At 34.9% G+C, this 17,299-nt stretch overlaps 1 protein-coding gene across 1 annotated transcript; it reads right to left on the bottom strand.

The window, feature by feature from the left end:
* Positions 1-5,474: 5,474 nt before the first annotated feature.
* On the bottom strand, positions 5,475-6,883 carry LOC131028565 (extensin-2-like). Its single transcript, XM_057958874.2, has 2 exons — positions 5,950-6,883; positions 5,475-5,771 (listed from the first exon to the last, which is right to left on the bottom strand). Exon 1 carries the CDS (start codon positions 6,856-6,858, stop codon positions 5,980-5,982), a length of 879 nt encoding a protein of 292 aa, XP_057814857.2. The 5' UTR covers positions 6,859-6,883; the 3' UTR covers positions 5,475-5,771; positions 5,950-5,979.
* Between the last annotated feature and the right edge of the window lie 10,416 nt (positions 6,884-17,299).

Raw genomic sequence — 17,299 nt, 5'->3', positions numbered from 1 at the left:
TGCTAAATCACCTAAATAAAATTATCTTTGGTCACCTAATTGATTTCAATGGGTATAAATTATGATGATAAAATTAAATCTATTTTGTTACTATGCTCTTTACCGAATAGCTAGGAAGGAGTTGTGATGGTTGTTAGCAGTTTGGTGGTTGTTAGGAGCCAATTAACATTTTATGATATTGCAGGCACTCTTCTTAGCAAAGGCGTGAGGAGTAAAAACCAAGAAACCTCTTTTGGTGATTCTTTGATTGTTGTCAATACAGGAAGGCCTCAAGATAGAGGTACAAACAATAACAGAATGAGGTCCAAATCTACAAGATTAAAGTCAAGGGGTAGAAATGGTGAAGTTGGTTTTGTGGCAAAGTGGGTCATAATAGAAAGAATTTATGGTCATACAAAAAGGCACGAGAAAAATTAAGGGATAGCAAAGCCAACACCGCATATGACAAAGATAAAGGCGTTCTAGTTTTATCAGCAAGTAGCACTATTGCAGATTCATGGATGTTGGATTTTGGTGCCTCTTTCCATGCTACTCCATGCTAGGAGGCTTTCATAAACTATCAAGAAGGTTAGCTTGGAAAATTCTATCTTGGTGATAACAAAGCACGTGAAATAGTTGGTAAACGTGATGTGATATTGCAATTATAAAATGGCAATAGATGGCTTTTAGATGTAAGACATGTTCCTAAGCTGAAAAGAAATCTGATATCCACAAGACAAATTGGTTCTCAATGGCATAATGCCAGTTTCTATTTGAACACATGGAAGGTGTCAAGGAAGCCTTGGTGATTGCAAAAGGAAGCAAATTATGTAGTCTATATGTGCTAGAGAGTACCACTAAAGTGGGAGCTGCAATGGCGGTTGTGGACAACGATATAGAGCTTTGGTATAAAAGGCTTGGACACATGAGCAAAAGGGGTCTTGAAGTTATGATCAAAAGGGATCAACTTCCTGGTCTGAAGTCCATTGATTTGGAGATTTGCGAGCATTGCCTCTATGGAAAACAAAAATCAGCTAGCTTCTTGAAGACTAGTCATGTCAAGAAAACTACATCCTCGGAGCTCATGTATTCAGATGTGTTTGGTCCTATAGAGGTAACCTCCATTAGAGAAGATAATTATTTTATTACTTTCCTTGATGAATGCAGTAAAAAAGTATGGATTTATATGCTTAGTAGAAAATCAGAAGTGTTTTCTAAATTTTAAGTTCTTAAAGCCATGGTTGAAAATTAGATTGGGCATAAATTAAAATGTTTACAAATAGATAATGAGGAGAATTTTGCTCCTAAATTTGATAGTTTTTGACATTCGAAAGATCAAAATTATTCCTTTCACACCTCAACAAAATGGTACAGTTGAGAGGATGAATAGGATGATATTAGAGAGGGTTCGGTGTATGCTCTCTAATGTAGGCTTAGGCAAGCGATTTGGGCAAAATCGATTAATACAGTAATGCATTTGATTAATATAAATCCTTCATTCAGATTGGGCTTGAGATTCCAGAGGAGAGATGGACAGGGCAACAAATCACTTACAATCATGTACGGGTGTTTGGCCAAGAGGCGTTTTCTCATGTACGTGAGGAGCAACGAATAAAATTAGATCCCAAATAAAAAAGGTGCATATTCGTTGGTCATAGTGAAGAACAATTTGGTTTCACCCTTTGGGATCTGGTTTCCAAAAGGATTGTTCATAGCAGAGATCTCATCTTCAGTGAAAAAACTTTTCCAGCCCTGCAAGCACAAAGACGACAAACAAAGGAATATCTACCGATTCTACCCTTATCAGTTTTTTGAAAATAGCAATTCACAGGGGCCAACGAGAGGTAATTTCCACCAGTCTTCACTAGGAAGACTTGGAGGAACAAGATGAATGTATAACCCTATTTTAGTGCCTCTGGTGACACATTCCCTAGTTGCCCCTGTAACTCCACAGTCCATAACTAAGATAGATTCTAGTTGTCTTCAACGTCCCTTTTTCTATCACAGTTCATTGGTAACATTGATGAACAACAACACAGTCAATATGTTGTTCTTATGAAGAGGTGTTTAATAATATCCAGAAATTTACCCCAATCAGCACAAATGAACATTGGAAATTTTGGAGATGCAGATTCTGTCAGTTGACAGGTACTAAGGGAGCCTTGGCTCTTGAATCCCACATAGCCCTCTCTTCGTTCTCTCTCACACCAACGTGTTAATAGAGCATTGGTTGAAGTCGATCTCTCACAAGTTTTTCATGGGGAGCAGAGAAAGTAGTTTTTTCCATGTCCACAACCAACACTAAGGCATGAGCCTTCTCACAGTTTGCCATAGATTCCCAATGCTGACCTACCTTCACATGACGTTTTGCTCTCACGACGTGAAGGTGTTACCTATACCGAGTGGGATAACTCTTAATTGTAGGCAACGTTCGTTTGTCATGATGCCACATAGGCTATAAGGGATACTTCAATAATAAATCTCATGCCTCTATGCAGGTGCTTCCATAATTACCAAATTCAATGCCTAGAAATTTTGGAGAAGGTAATTCGCCGAATAATAATAAAGTCCAAACAAATAATCAAGTGACTAAATTGAGGAGGTCTACCCGACAGAAGAAGCCTCCTACAAAATTTGATGATTATGAGTTGTTACTTTCTGATCACCTAGAATTGTTGTTTATTGATCAAACGGAGCCAATTACTTTTAAACAAGCTTGTAACAATGTTGATCATGACAAATGGTTGGATGCAATAAAGAAGGAAATGGACTCCTTAATGGCTAATAATACTTGGGATTCGATGAAGCTTCCACTCAATTGATGACCATTTGTGGATAATTGATGCTGTTCATGCACCTTCGAGCTTAACCACTATTTTTGGCTTCCACCGTCAAACACAAAGTCACTGCCATGCATTGCTAAACTCTTAGATCCACCGTAGTATTTTGCATTCACTGCATTCTTTGATCACCACTCACCGCATGCTCTATATTTAGACTTTTTAGGATTGCATAAGTTCGTTGTTCCGTTAGGATTCTTCCAAATAGACTTTTTAGGATTCTTCCAAATAAAGCATGTTATGCATGGAGTTAGACTATTCTTAGTTTGTAGCTTTCTTTAGAATTGTTGCTAGGTTTCTTTTCATCGAATAATGTATGTAGTAACCCGTATTATTATTAATTAATTATTTATTTATTTATTTTTATGTTGTGCATGTTTTGATATGAATGGTGAGTATTTTATTTTTTGAGCTTCGAATTCTTTTCTTAGATTTAAGCTGGAAAACTCTATTTATAGGGGATCTCTGTATTTTTTTCATTGAGCTGCAATAAAAAAATTTCTGCATGGAGTTCTGAAACAGAGCACTTTTTTAAAATTCTGAGTTATGAATTTATATCTATACAATATTTATTTCTATTATCATTTTGCTTTCTGTTATTATATTTTGTTAATCAGTTGGCTATAAGAACAGGGGGTTCGATTTAGATTCTACACCATTGCAGAATCAAGAGTATACAAGTTGAAAGAAGAAGAGGGAGGAAGAAAGATATTTTGGGTCACATTGATTGCGAAAGGTTTTGATTAGAAATAGGGAATAGATTTTAATGAGATTTTCTCATCAGTTGTAAAGATGACAATGATTCCAGCAGTTTTGGGTTTAGCAACTGTATGGGATCTTGATCATGAACAACTTGATGTAAAGACTGCTTTTCTCGATGGTGATATTGAGGAGGAGTTGTATATGGAGCAGCCTGAAGGCTTTACAAAATAGGGGTAGGAACATTTATATTGTAGGTTGAAGTGAAGTTTGTATGGGCTCAAGCAAGCTCCGAGGCATGTGGTAACTCAAGTTTGACTGCATCATTACTAAGCATCATTTCACACATTGAGAATCTGCGGTATCTAAAAGGTACTTCTGACTATATTTTGTGTTTTGGTTGGAAAGATGCTTCAATAGATGGTTTTGTTGATTCTGGTATGGTAGGTGATTTAGATAAGAGAAGATCAACTATAGGTTATGTATTTACATTTGCTAGGGAAGCAATGAGTTCGGTGTCGAGATTGCAACCAATGTTTGCCCTTTCTACAACAGAGGCTGAATTCTTTTTTTTTTTATAATTAAATCACTGGAAGGGCCAGTAGCCATTTGACTAAAGGAAGTTTAAAACATTGTCTATAGAAATTTAGAAGAAAACATAGGCTTGGATCCTGAAGCCCTTCCAACTTCAAATACAACATTCAACCATTCTATATACTGTATTATTTATCGTTGATTATAAGAACTTTAAGCAAAGCCAAAAAATATCTACTCATCACTATAATGCTATCCCGAAACATCTTCTATAGAGAGACATCTATCTAATAAGTATGATTTAGATCCCAAGCCAAACCCCTAACCTCAGGCCACAACCTTCATTTTTTCATCGTCTAAGGAGATCTCCAATTTAGATCTGTCCACTTGAATTTGCCCCTTGATGTCTTCTTGTTTCATATATGATGTTATCCATTCCGAGTTCTCATTTACTTCTATATTCATTGAATTCTTTAAGAATTCCAAGCCTCATACATTGCTCTCATTGAAGGAGCAAAAGAGATGATATGGTTGTAGTGATTGTTTGATGAGATGGACTTCAAACAACATGTTTCTTTGTTTTGTGATAGCAACAATGCTATTCACTTGGCAAAGAATCTTGCATTTCACATTCGTACCAAACATATTGGAATATGGTATAATTTCATCCAAAGTGTGCTTGAAGAGGGCATGTTGAAAGTTGAAAAGATTGATACTAAACTGAATCCAGCTGATGCATTAACAAAGATTGTACCAAGGGAGAAGTTTGAATTTTGTCGGTGTTTTCTTGGCATTGTCAAAATGTGATAATAGGACAAAAGTAGGGGAATGTCTCTGATATGCTGCAGCAGTCGTTGGACTTCAAGTGGGAGATTGTTGGTTATATGAAGCCCAATGGTTTATTATTTTCCCTTCAAATGTGTGATTCTTTGTTTCTCATTCAAAATCTCAAAAAAAAGCTGTATGGATAATGTATTTGATAATGTAATTTGGAAAGTTGAAGCTTACTGCTGTATTCCAAAACAAAGATATTAATAAGAAAGAGTTCCCCTACTTCAAAGTGGATGTAGCCATCTTGATGAACCACTATAAAATTCTGTGTTTATGTTTCCATTGTGTATTGCTCTTTTTCCTTTCTGATTCTGCATATTCAAATTTATTTGCATTTCATTATTAACAGAGAATACATGATGTTGCAGTAATAACAACATGCAACAACTTCTATTTGACTCGTTTCCATGAGACGAATAGTTTTTTAAACTTTTTAAATTTTTTTTATTTTGACGAACAATATTGATCGAGTAATCAAGTACCAATTCCAACGGATATAGCTAGCAATTGACATAATTAAGCAGATAAAAATATATAAGAAACAATTTAATACATAAAAAATCCTTCCATATTAATGGATGAATAAAACTGAATACATTAATGTATGAATAAAGAAAACAATAATCTTATTGTCTTTGGGAAGAGGAAAGTAATACACTAGTTGCTTAACTACCGGTCGGTCCTTCAGCGTAGCGAACAAACAACAATTGAATTTTCCTCCGAGATGAGAGAAGTATTCCCCTTATTTGCTAAAGCGAGCACTATCACAGATCTCAGAATTTACATCATTCTGCTTATTTCAGATCAAATCTCCATAGTGTTTTCAATCTTTATTTGAAATGAGAAAATAATGGCCGAGTAGATTGAGAACTATATACTGCAGCAGTTCTGCGTACACAAAGTCAAAGAAAAAAGATAAGGAAATTTAGCTCTTTATAAAATATTCTTTTTGACTTCAACATAACTTTGGATTGAATTGAAATATTGAATACCAGATTTACACGATTTTGAAGAACAAATGGTGCAAGGTAACTACTGAAAAAATAAGATATTTTTAGAATTTTACCTCATAATATTCATTGTCAGAATAAATCAATCAATATGTTGGTGGAGGTGGTGGGGATGTATAGAAGTATGGGGGTGGTGGTGATGGGGATGGTGGTGGTGGAGATTTGTAGTAGTAAGGAGGAGGTGGAGATGGAGATGGAGATGGTGGTGGCGGGGATTCGTAATAATATGTTGGGGGAGGAGATGGAGATGGTGGAGGTGGAGAGTTGTAGTAATATGGGGGTGGAGGAGATGGAGATGGAAGTGGTGGGGATTTATAGTAATATGGTGGTGGAGGTGAAGGGGATGGTGGTGGAGGGGAATTGTAGTAGTACGGAGGAGGAGGAGATGGAGATGGAGGTGGTGGGGATTTGTAGTAATATGGTGGTGGAGGTGAAGGAGATGGTGGTGGAGGGGATTTGTAGTAATATGGAGGAGGAGGTGAAGGAGATGGAGGAGGTGGGGACTTGTAGTAATATGGAGGAGGAGGAGATGGGGAAGGTGGGGGTGGGGACTTATAATAGTATGGTGGTGGAGGGGAAGGAGATGGTGGTGGAGGGGATTTGTAGTAGTATGGAGGAGGAGGTGAAAGAGATGGAGGAGGTGGAGATTTATAGTAGTATGGTGGAGGAGGTGAAGGAGATGGTGGAGGTGGGGACTTGTAGTAGTATGGAGGTGGAGGTGAGGAAGATGGAGGTGGAGGTGAATTATAATAGTATGGTGGTGGAGGTGAAGGAGAGGGAGGAGGTGGTGATTTGTAATAGTAAGGAGGAGGGGGGGATTGATAATAGTAAACAGGAGGGGGTGATTTATAATAGTAAGGAGGAGGGGGAGATTGATAATAATAAACAGGAGGAGGTGAAAAATGATCGTATTCAGCTGCAGCCAAGGCCACCATAGACAACGCCAAAGCAATTACAAACGCCATAATTTCCAAATTTTGTTGTTGCAGTCCACTGCATTCCAGTGATTTCATGAGGTTGTAGTTCAGCGTATTTATAGGTGATAATCTGTAAATACAATGGAATACTTTTCCGCGTGAGCCACCCGGTCAAGTGGTAGGTATCCAAACAGAGATGGGAGTCTTACATCAGATATAATTTTTAATTGATGGGTCATCCCAATATTTGAACAATTCATTGACAATAAGGGACACAGCTATTTCATGTTAATCATTTTTTATTTATTTCCGCTGGAATTGGTCACCAAGATAATAGATGCCCTGAGAGCTACATCTGTCATTGAAATTGGGCTTGTTTCGGAGAAGCAGCCTCAGATCGTAAGCTACTGGCATTGACTTTAATCAATACTAAATGGTTCAAACCACATATAAAAAATAACTCGATTACCAACTTATGTCTTTCAATTCACACTACAGAGAAGCTATAAATTGTTATTTTTAGATGATCTTTTTCTTTTGAATCAGATCAAATGAACATTCTAGGTAGATTCTGCTGACCTTATGAAATATTGAACTCTGTTGTAGCATATTTGATTAATTACTGACAGAATCATAAATGTTATCCAAAGAATGGATTGCCAGAGGTTGCTATTATCTTGTAATCATTTGTACACAGTTATCTGTTGGGGTGTCGTCATTGCCTTTTTAATAATAAGCGAAGCCGGTCGAATTTTCATATTAATGCATTTGTGACTCACTAAAAATTTGCTAGATTTTTGTCTTCCCACGTGAAAACACATTTTCCAAAGATAGACGTATGGAAGAAATTAAAAAAATCATTTTCTTTCTAATACTCCGTGTGATCCGGGCTTAAATCTGATGACCGACTTCAGACAGCATCAATCTGCTTACATAGTCTTCTGCTATTTATTAATAAAATTAAAAATACTAATTTAATCAATAAATGACAGAAAAATGGTTGATTCTTGTAGGCTAAATATCTATTTTCCTCTCTATTTAAATATTTGTATGACTTTTTGTTAATATATTTAATTTATATTAACAATTGTAAAAGACTAATTAATATTGAATTTGTATCTGAAAAATCTATATTATAATTAAAAAATGTAAATCTATAATTTTGATTTATTTTTATATTGTCAATATGAACCTTCTTTTCATTAGTAGTAACCTTGCTTATATATTTTTTATACTTCTAAAAAAATTAAATATATTATTCTTTAAAATTTTGCTTTATTATTTCAACATTTTTTTTTCTAAATCTTTGGATTTAAAAAATAAAGTCTAAATATTCTTAAGTTCTTATAACAAGTTTTATATAGATTATGCTCTTCTCGTGCTTTTATGTATACTCATACTTGTCTAGGTTTTCAAAGATAGTTGTGAGGGATTGTAGAAGATAGTCCCTAAGGTCCATTACAATTAACTAAAATAAATGATTTCAAATTTGACTTTATTAGAAATTTTTGAGTTATATTTACATGCAATTGCTATTTTATATCTATTGACTAGAAGAGAATACATCACATGATTGATTTGTGTGTGTACATATATTCACACACACACACACACACACACACACACACACACACATGTATATATACATATACATATACATATATGTATGTATGTACATATGTATGTACATATATACACACACACAGACACACACACACACACACACATATATATATATATATTACACACACACATATATATACACATATATACACACATTTAAATCATAGAGAAATTTTTCTTAATGGACAAGCTAGTGGAATATAGGATTGTAGAATTTTATATATGTCATCAAATGATTTCAAGTTAACTAGTTATACATGTAGTTTTTATATAGGAAGTATTGATTATAGAAACATATAATATATAGTCATATTTTTATCTTAAAGTAGGTTAAATTTCTCTAGCTTTCACAAAGCATCCCATTATCATTCTTTCAATATCAAATGTAAAATATATTTTAGATACATTAGTGATATATCTAGTAGTGTTAGTGAGAAGAGCTCTGCTAGAACAAAAGAATGAATAATAGGCAGTAGTTACTTTTGTAAAAAAATCATATATAAAAGTATATAAGAATCATATTTTTCACAAAACAAGTAACCATAATGATACACACCATCAGTTCAATAGGAAGCATTTAATGGGAGAAATAAATTTAAAATTTAATATACATTGGTAGTCAATCTTAAGGGGAATGTTAGAATGTATAATCCTTTTTACTTGGATTTAAAATATAATTTACGCTTATTGTTTCATACAATATTGGTTTTTCTACTTAATCTATGGAAAGTTAGAGAATGGGGCACACTCAAACCATAGATGAACTTGTCACAAGTGAAAAAATAACCTAATGGTAGATTACCTAAACAATAAATGAATAGTACTATGTTCAATTCATATCAAAACCATGACTTTTTTCCTAATATAGTATTAGAGCTAGACCTAGACTACGATCCTTGAACACTTACAATGCAACTCAAGTGGTGTTAGAGAATGAAAACCACCTAGATTATAGATACACTAACCCCAAGTGGGCTTTTAACTTAGTGAAGAGCACAATAGAAGAAAATAGGAAATCAAAGTTTAAGTCCTAACTAGTTTGTTTAAATGTATTAAAATATTTAATCACCTAGATAAAAATTGATGCAAGAAGTAACAAAGATTCAAGATTGCAACATAGAAACATATTTTATTTCATAACAAAGCTGTAACAAACAATTACATACTGGGCCTTATATCAACCTATCTCTCAACTCAGGAAAACAACTCTCTCCCTGTGCATACATTTACTTTCTTCTATACCTACGTTTGTGCAGCCCCACACTTCTTCTGCAGTGCCCACACCTCTCCTTCATCGATGCAGCCTCCTTTATAATACATTTTAATCATTTGCAATGGTTTCTACCTTTTAAGTTTTAGCTGCTCTTCGTTTTCTATCCATTTCTAGCCTTTCACCTTCTATGTCAAAGCCAATCAACGGCTTTGTTGATGGATGGAAGCTTGGACTTAGTGGAAGCTAAATCAGTTTATGCATTTGTTGGAAAGTTTCTCAAACCTAAAGTTACAACATTCACTACTTGTTTTGCATTCACATAGCTGCCAAATAAAAAACAAACCTTCTAAAACAATGTTTTAATTGCGCATAAGACACATTCCGTTGAGGCATTATGTCAGACAGTTCATCGGGCGATGTCTATGCTTCCACATTTTACATACACATGTACCAGGGCAATAGCGACTGCAACATCAAACAAAATTCCTGAACACCTTGTGTTCGGTGGATGTCCATGCCCTGTTCCTAAACTCACTTCTCAGACCGTATAGAATGCTGGTCAAGGTTATGGGATTTGGCTTTATGCCTGCCAATTAGACTTGCATGTATTTTATTGACTTGATCTCCTTTAGGAATATCCGGCTAGAGAGCAATTATATAACACCGAGGAAATATTAAATTTCTCTGTGACCATCATATTGTTCAAAGCTGAGTATGGGTTATCTTCACATTTTCTTTTGTTCGACACATGTCAAATATCGATTCAACTCGAGGCTTGAATTTCAACTTCATGAGGCAAAGTTGCAACTTGACAAAATCCTTCATTAGTGTTTTAAAGTTTCCTTTTCACCCTCTATATTGATGGTTAAGTTGAGGGAACGATGCCAAAGAGACCACAAAACCAAAATTTATTTATTTATTTATTTATATTTGTGGTTTTGGTCGTCCATACACTCGAGTGGTCTTGCTCCAGACACTTCAGGTAAGTGAAATGTTCCTTGAGTTGGAAGCTCAAGAACATTGGAAGATGCATGGGACAGTTATCCCATGTTTGTTTCTGATCCACTTTTGCTCCTTGTCCATGGGAGCCTTCTCTCTTCTACTTCTCTGTCCAACCTCAGCACACAAGCTGCCTTCATTGGTGTTGTTATATATCTTTGAGCTACTTCCCACCACATGTTCACTACTCTGACCTTCACACCCTTTTGGACTTCTATTCTCTTTTCTCTTTCCCTTTACTGCACTATTGCAATAAATTAGAAACCAATATTCTCTTCCTCTATTTGTTGCTTTCTAGCATTACAACAAACAATAGAGTTTGATTCCTTTGCTTACTTCTGCTTCTGCCTTAGAGGATTCAATTTATACTTTTGACCATCTTTTTGGATGGTGTACACATTCTTACAATCATCATAAATGGATTTTTCTATTAAATTGCCATGGTCTATCCAACAACACATGATAAGCATTCATATACATCACATCGCATAACAACTCATATTTATAAGAACCAATTTGAAAATTAACAAAACATTGCTCACCATCATCTCATGTTCCTTTCGTAACCAAGAAACTTTGTACGAACTAGGGTGCTTACACCTTTTCAAACCTGGCTTGTTTAACATCTCCTTTGAAACTAGGTTATCTGTACTACCATTATCTATTATAACTTTGCAATACTTACCTCTCGCCTTGCACACAATTCAAAAGAGACTCCTTCTTTGGAATGGTTCCTTCTCAGTTCGATTGGGATTCACTACTATGTTGCCAAAAACGAGAAACAAGAAACGAAACGAAAACGGCAACGTGACGAGAAACGCAATATTTTAAGGTTGCGTATAAGAAACGTGTGTATGTGTGTATATATATATATATATATATATATATATATATATTTGTAATTAAAATACAAAACATAACAAAATAAGGATCAAGAATAATATAGATCACTTCTACATAATTTAAAATGAATTTTACTTAGAAAACAAAAATACATATATCATAATGTTTGCAATTACATAATTAAAATATCAAAATATATCATCAAAAGTTTGAAATTGAACAAATATTTTTGATTGTTTAAAAAAAAATAGTAAATCTGGAAATTATTTTCTAACCTGATTTAGAAAAAACAAAAATAATATAGTAAATTTTTAAACTAAAATAATATATACAGAAATCTTCTTTATAATCTCCTGTATTAATTTTAGAAAAAAATTGGAAAAATCAAACTCCCAAATCCCCACTCCCATGAATATTAGAAAGTTAAAAAATATGTGCTGTGCAGAAACGTGTAGTGAATATTAAAACAGAAAGTTCAAAAATCTATTTAAAAAAAAATTTAAAAAAAAAATTGATATGCTAGCACCACCAAGAAACCCATTTTTGAAACCGGTTTCCTCCGTTTCGGCAGGGTGCCGTCTCGTTTCTGGCAACAGAGATTCACTAACACTCTCCTCATCATGAGAGATTCACCTCCTTTGGGGTCTTCACCTATTGCGGATGCATTGCTTTCTTCATCTTCTTGTGCCAAGTGGTTTCTCGCTACACTCTTCTTGGTACCTTCTTGCAGTCGAGGACACTCAAAAACATGATGACCATCTTCTCCACACTTGAAACATTTTCCTTGGAACCCTCTGCTGCTGCTACCACGTCCTCTTGATGAGAACTCCTCCTTCTTTGTGTTTTGGCCCACTTCCTTGCTCCATTTGGGCTTGGATTCTTCTTCAATTTGCTTTCCTTTGCTGCTGCTTGTTTGTCCCTTCTCTGCTGCAAATCTTTTGTGACCTTTGGAATTGTTTATTTGCTTTCTCATGAACTTTTCCTCATTCTCATTTCATCTTGGACACTAAACCATAAGCCATGCCTTCCCAATTGAATGGCCAGCTTGTAGAACTCCTCCGTATATTCTTTTACACTCATATCTTTCTGCTTTAGATTTTGCAGCTTCTTTGAGTAACTCCATTTCATAGTCTCTGAGAATAAATTTTCTCTTTAATCTGGTAACCATTTGATTCCATCTTGTTATCCTGGGGTCTCCATTCATTACCCGCTCTCTTTGCAACTCTTTCCAGCATAATGCAACATGTCTTTTCAACTTTGCTCGAGCTAACTTTACCCTTTCGGGATCTCTGATTTCCTCCACTTCAAAGTATTCTTCCAGCTCCCTTATCCAATCAATCAACTCATCTGGATTTAATGTTCAATGAAAGATTGTCAAATCCATTTTGTTACTTTTTGTGACTCCCGAAAGAACCCTCAAAAAATATTTCTTCTCTACGATCTGCAGGTTGTTCTTCTCTTTCAGGTTCTTGTTCTTCCAATTCACCTCCTTCATCATTCACATGTTCTCTTTCATCACTCACATGTTCTCTTTCATTTCTTGTAGCTAATCTCGCCTCATTTCTGATATCATTTCGTATGATCTCTCGAAATGACTCCAACACCTCCTCAATTCTACGCATTCCTGTTCGAGGCAACATCTCTATCACTCTTTTGATTATGGCTTCAAGCTCTCGTTCCTTAGGATTTGTTTCTTCCACTTGCAACAGCCCACACGAGCTTCTTCACAACTGCTTCACACTTCCACAGGTTCTGGTGTATCCTCTACACGCTCTAGACAAAAAGCTTTGATACCATTTCATGCAAAAAGTAATAACAATCTTCTATTGCAATTCAAAACTCACATTAAACCAATAAATAGAGACTCTCTACTCACAAATTATGATGATAAATATGCAGGATTGCAATAGAGAAACATATTTTATTTCATAACAAAGTTGAAACAAACAATTACATACTAGGCCTTATATCGGCCTCTCTCAACTCACAGGCAAACAACTCTCTCCCTATGCATACATTTACTTTCTTCTATACCTATGTTTGTGCAGCCCCACACTTCTTCTGCAGTGCCCACACCTCTCCTTCATCGATGCAGCCTCCTTTATAATAAATTTTAATCATTTGCAATGGTTTCTACCTTTTAAGTTTTAGCTGCTCTTCGTTTTCTATCCATTTCTGGCCTTTCACCTTCTATGTCAAAGCCAATCAACGGCTTTGTTGATGGATGGAAGCTTGGACTTAGTGGAAGCTAAATCAGTTTATGCATTTGTTGGAAAGTTTCTCAAACCTAAAGTTACAACATTCACTACTTGTTTTGCATTCACATAGCTGCCAAATAAAAAACAAACCTTCTAAAACAATGTTTTAATTGCGCATAAGACACATTCCTTTGAGGCTTTATGTTAAACAGTTCATCGGGCGATGTCTATACTTCCACATTTTACATACACATGTACCAGGGCAATAGCGACTGCAACATCAAACAAAATTCCTGAACACCTTGCGTTCGATGGATGTCCATACCTTGTTCCTAAACTCACTTCGCAGACCGTATGGAATGCTGGTCAAGGTTATGGGATTTGGCTTTACGCCTACCATTTCGACTTCCATGCATTTTATTGACTTGATCTCCTTTAGGAAATGTCGGCTAGGGAGAAACTATATAAGATCGAGGAAATATTAAATTTCTTTGTGACTATCATATTGTTCAAAGATGAGTATGGGTTCTCTTCACATTTTCTTCGACACGTGCCAAATGTCGATTCAACTCAAGGCTTGAATTCGAATTTCACGAGGCAAAGTTTTTTCACCCTCTATATTCATGGTTAAGTTGAGGGAACGATGCCAAAGAGACCATAAAACCAAAATTTGAAATAAACAAACTAAAAATATCAATGCATATCTTACACCTCATCCATTTACATTGAAAACAAGATTTCATAGAAAAGCTTCAAATGCATATCAATACACATTATCAATCTAACTTCAAAGTTTAATAAATGGGTATTTAATAATTTGCACCATCATGGAAATATTGAATGAACCTTGTCCTTTAAGTGCAAACCTAGGAAATTGTTGGAAATCATCTAAGTGTATCTAGGAAATATTTAATGAAATCTCAAGAACAAGACTGCATATAAAAGAAAATTCATTGTTCTCTTGAAGCCATCATAAATATGCACTTGCTAATTGTTTTTTTTGGTGTATAGAATCTTTACGTATATAATTTTTTCCTAATTCTTTTATTACATACTACATATCCTCCATTACAAATTATTCTATTTCATCTAAATGAATAATTATGCATAATTTTTTTTTGAAATATATAAATAGTTTAATAACACTCCAAGATAACTTTAGAAGATTTATTGTTTTTGATTAGGTAAAATAAGTTTTGAGGGGACCCAAAACCCCTTAGAAAAGGATTTTATGGACATCTAGAACCCACAAATAGAGCATTATTGCAACAAGATATGACATAGACTAACAATAGCCAACAAACAACCTAATACTAGAGAATGAACATCAAAGAACTGGCAGAACCACCAAAGAGGTCAAAGCCAACAAACAAGAGACCTCAAAGGTACATAGATAAAGGGTTTTATGAGGCACCCACAACTTGAACCAATAGTTTTACAAGACTCCTATAACCTAAAAACCATGGGTCTTGATGAGGCTTCCATAAACTAGAGATACATAGACAGAGGGTTTTGAAATGCACCCACAACCTAGAACATGGGTTTTGACAAGGCTCCCATAACCACAAGACCCAAAAGAAAACTGGTATCATTTACAAAACATTTGGGTGAATGGGTTTTGAAAAGGCTCCCATAAATTTTGAAGAAAAAGCAACTCCTACCCCTCAAGAAAAGCCATATAAATATGGAAGAGAAACAACATAGGGCTTTGATAGGAACCCCAAACCATCACAATGGTTTTTAGAGTGGATCCCAAATACACCACACAAACAACAAAACCTCCACAATCTAAGAGCTCCACCTCCATAGGAACAATAGGGAAATAGTAGAGTAACCAACCTTGAAGCACATCACCTTGCACCACCACACAAAATTAATTGCAAAACCCATCACTAACTCAATAGAAGATAGAGTCACCTAAATAGACATTGTAGAAGAGCATGAGGGAGGTAGAGAGAACAAAAAAAACACAATCCATCTGAAATTTCTCCACCTCAATAGGATAAACCAGAGCTGAGAGATAGGGAAGGACTGAAAAACATCCGATGAAGAAGCACCAAAATGGAGAGAGGACAAATGGGGAAGCCTGCAATAAGAAGAAGAGAGATGCCTTCATGGAAGCAAAATCCACCGAGTAACAACTAACAAAGGATCCACACCAAGAAAAAACATTGCCAAGGGAGGCAGTAAAAAATACAACCTCCACAAAATGACAACCAGAGCCAACCCAGAGACTCCAAGAAACCATTTCTCCGCACCACACCAACAGGTGGCAGAATAGGGAGAAAAGGGAAGGGTCAGCAAGAAAAGCGAGCCCACCAAGGAGGACCTACACAATGCACCACTGAACCAAAACTCCCACCTCCACACAAGAAAAAGCCTCATGCACCAGGGAGAGAACACGGTCCAGAACAAGGCCAAAAGGGGTAGAAGCCACCCAAAGAAGGGCCAAAAGAATCAATAGAGAAAAACCCCAAAGCACCTCCACAAGGGCAGGAAACTATACAAACCCCAAGAAGATAATGGTATCCAGAGCAACAAATACCTAAGTAGAACAAAACAATACCCAAAGAAAAGGAATGTAGAGATCTTCTACAAGGCGAAGAGAAGAAGGAAGAGAAATGGAATAGAGGAAGCGCACCCACCCAAATATGAGCACAACCACCATGAGGGATCTAGTAGCACAGAGTCACCGTCATCATCTTATGAGGCCCCATCCTTTGAAGGCTCAAATCCAACGGTGCTGCCCTCTGAAACCCTTACACTACACATGCTTGCTCTCCCACCCATTGTTAAAGTTTTAGTTTTAATTCTATGGATGGATGCATTTATGATGATTTAGAAGATTTATTGTTAGTTATACTACAATAATAAATAGTAGAAGATTTATTGTTTTTATTCGTATTAAAACAACTACAATTTTCTTCCAATATGGAAATAAAATAAGCTCAATTAATAAGGTAATTTTTTTATGATAATTTTTATATTTAATTTTTATTACATGTTCTGGCACAATAATTGTTCGAGCTTCTTCAAATTTGTGTGTAGAGAATACATTTTTTTTAAATATATAATTTTGATTTTCTTTACCATTAATTATAGTGTCTATTTGATTTAATAATATAGTTACATTATTTTCTTCGACTATTTTTCTACATTATTATGATTACCATTAATTATAGTTTCTATTTGATTTAATAATATATTTACATTATTTTCTTCGGCTATTTTTCTACATTATTATGATTATTCAAGAGAAGGATTCTAAAATTCCAACTATAAATTTCCACACAAAGCATGAAGACACTATCATAACCTTTGCATAGATTTTTTTCTTTTTTCTTGCTAAACAACATATTTATAAGATTTTTGAATTTTTGGTTTTTCAAGTATATTATGATTTTATTTCATATTTGAGAGATTGAGGTTCTATTAAAGCTTTAATATTTTTAAATGATAAGTAATGACATATTTAAAATTTGTGATACACCCATTTAAGTTGTTACATGATGTATTAATTCTATTTAAAAATAATTATTTGATTAATATTTACTTCATCTTACTAACATTATTCAATACCTAATTTTATTTATTTATTTTTTAAATGAAACAT

This window comes from Cryptomeria japonica, chromosome 1 (assembly GCF_030272615.1).
Source record: "Cryptomeria japonica chromosome 1, Sugi_1.0, whole genome shotgun sequence".
Taxonomy (NCBI): Eukaryota; Viridiplantae; Streptophyta; class Pinopsida; order Cupressales; family Cupressaceae; genus Cryptomeria; species Cryptomeria japonica.
This window is presented reverse-complemented; position numbering and strand designations above follow the sequence as displayed.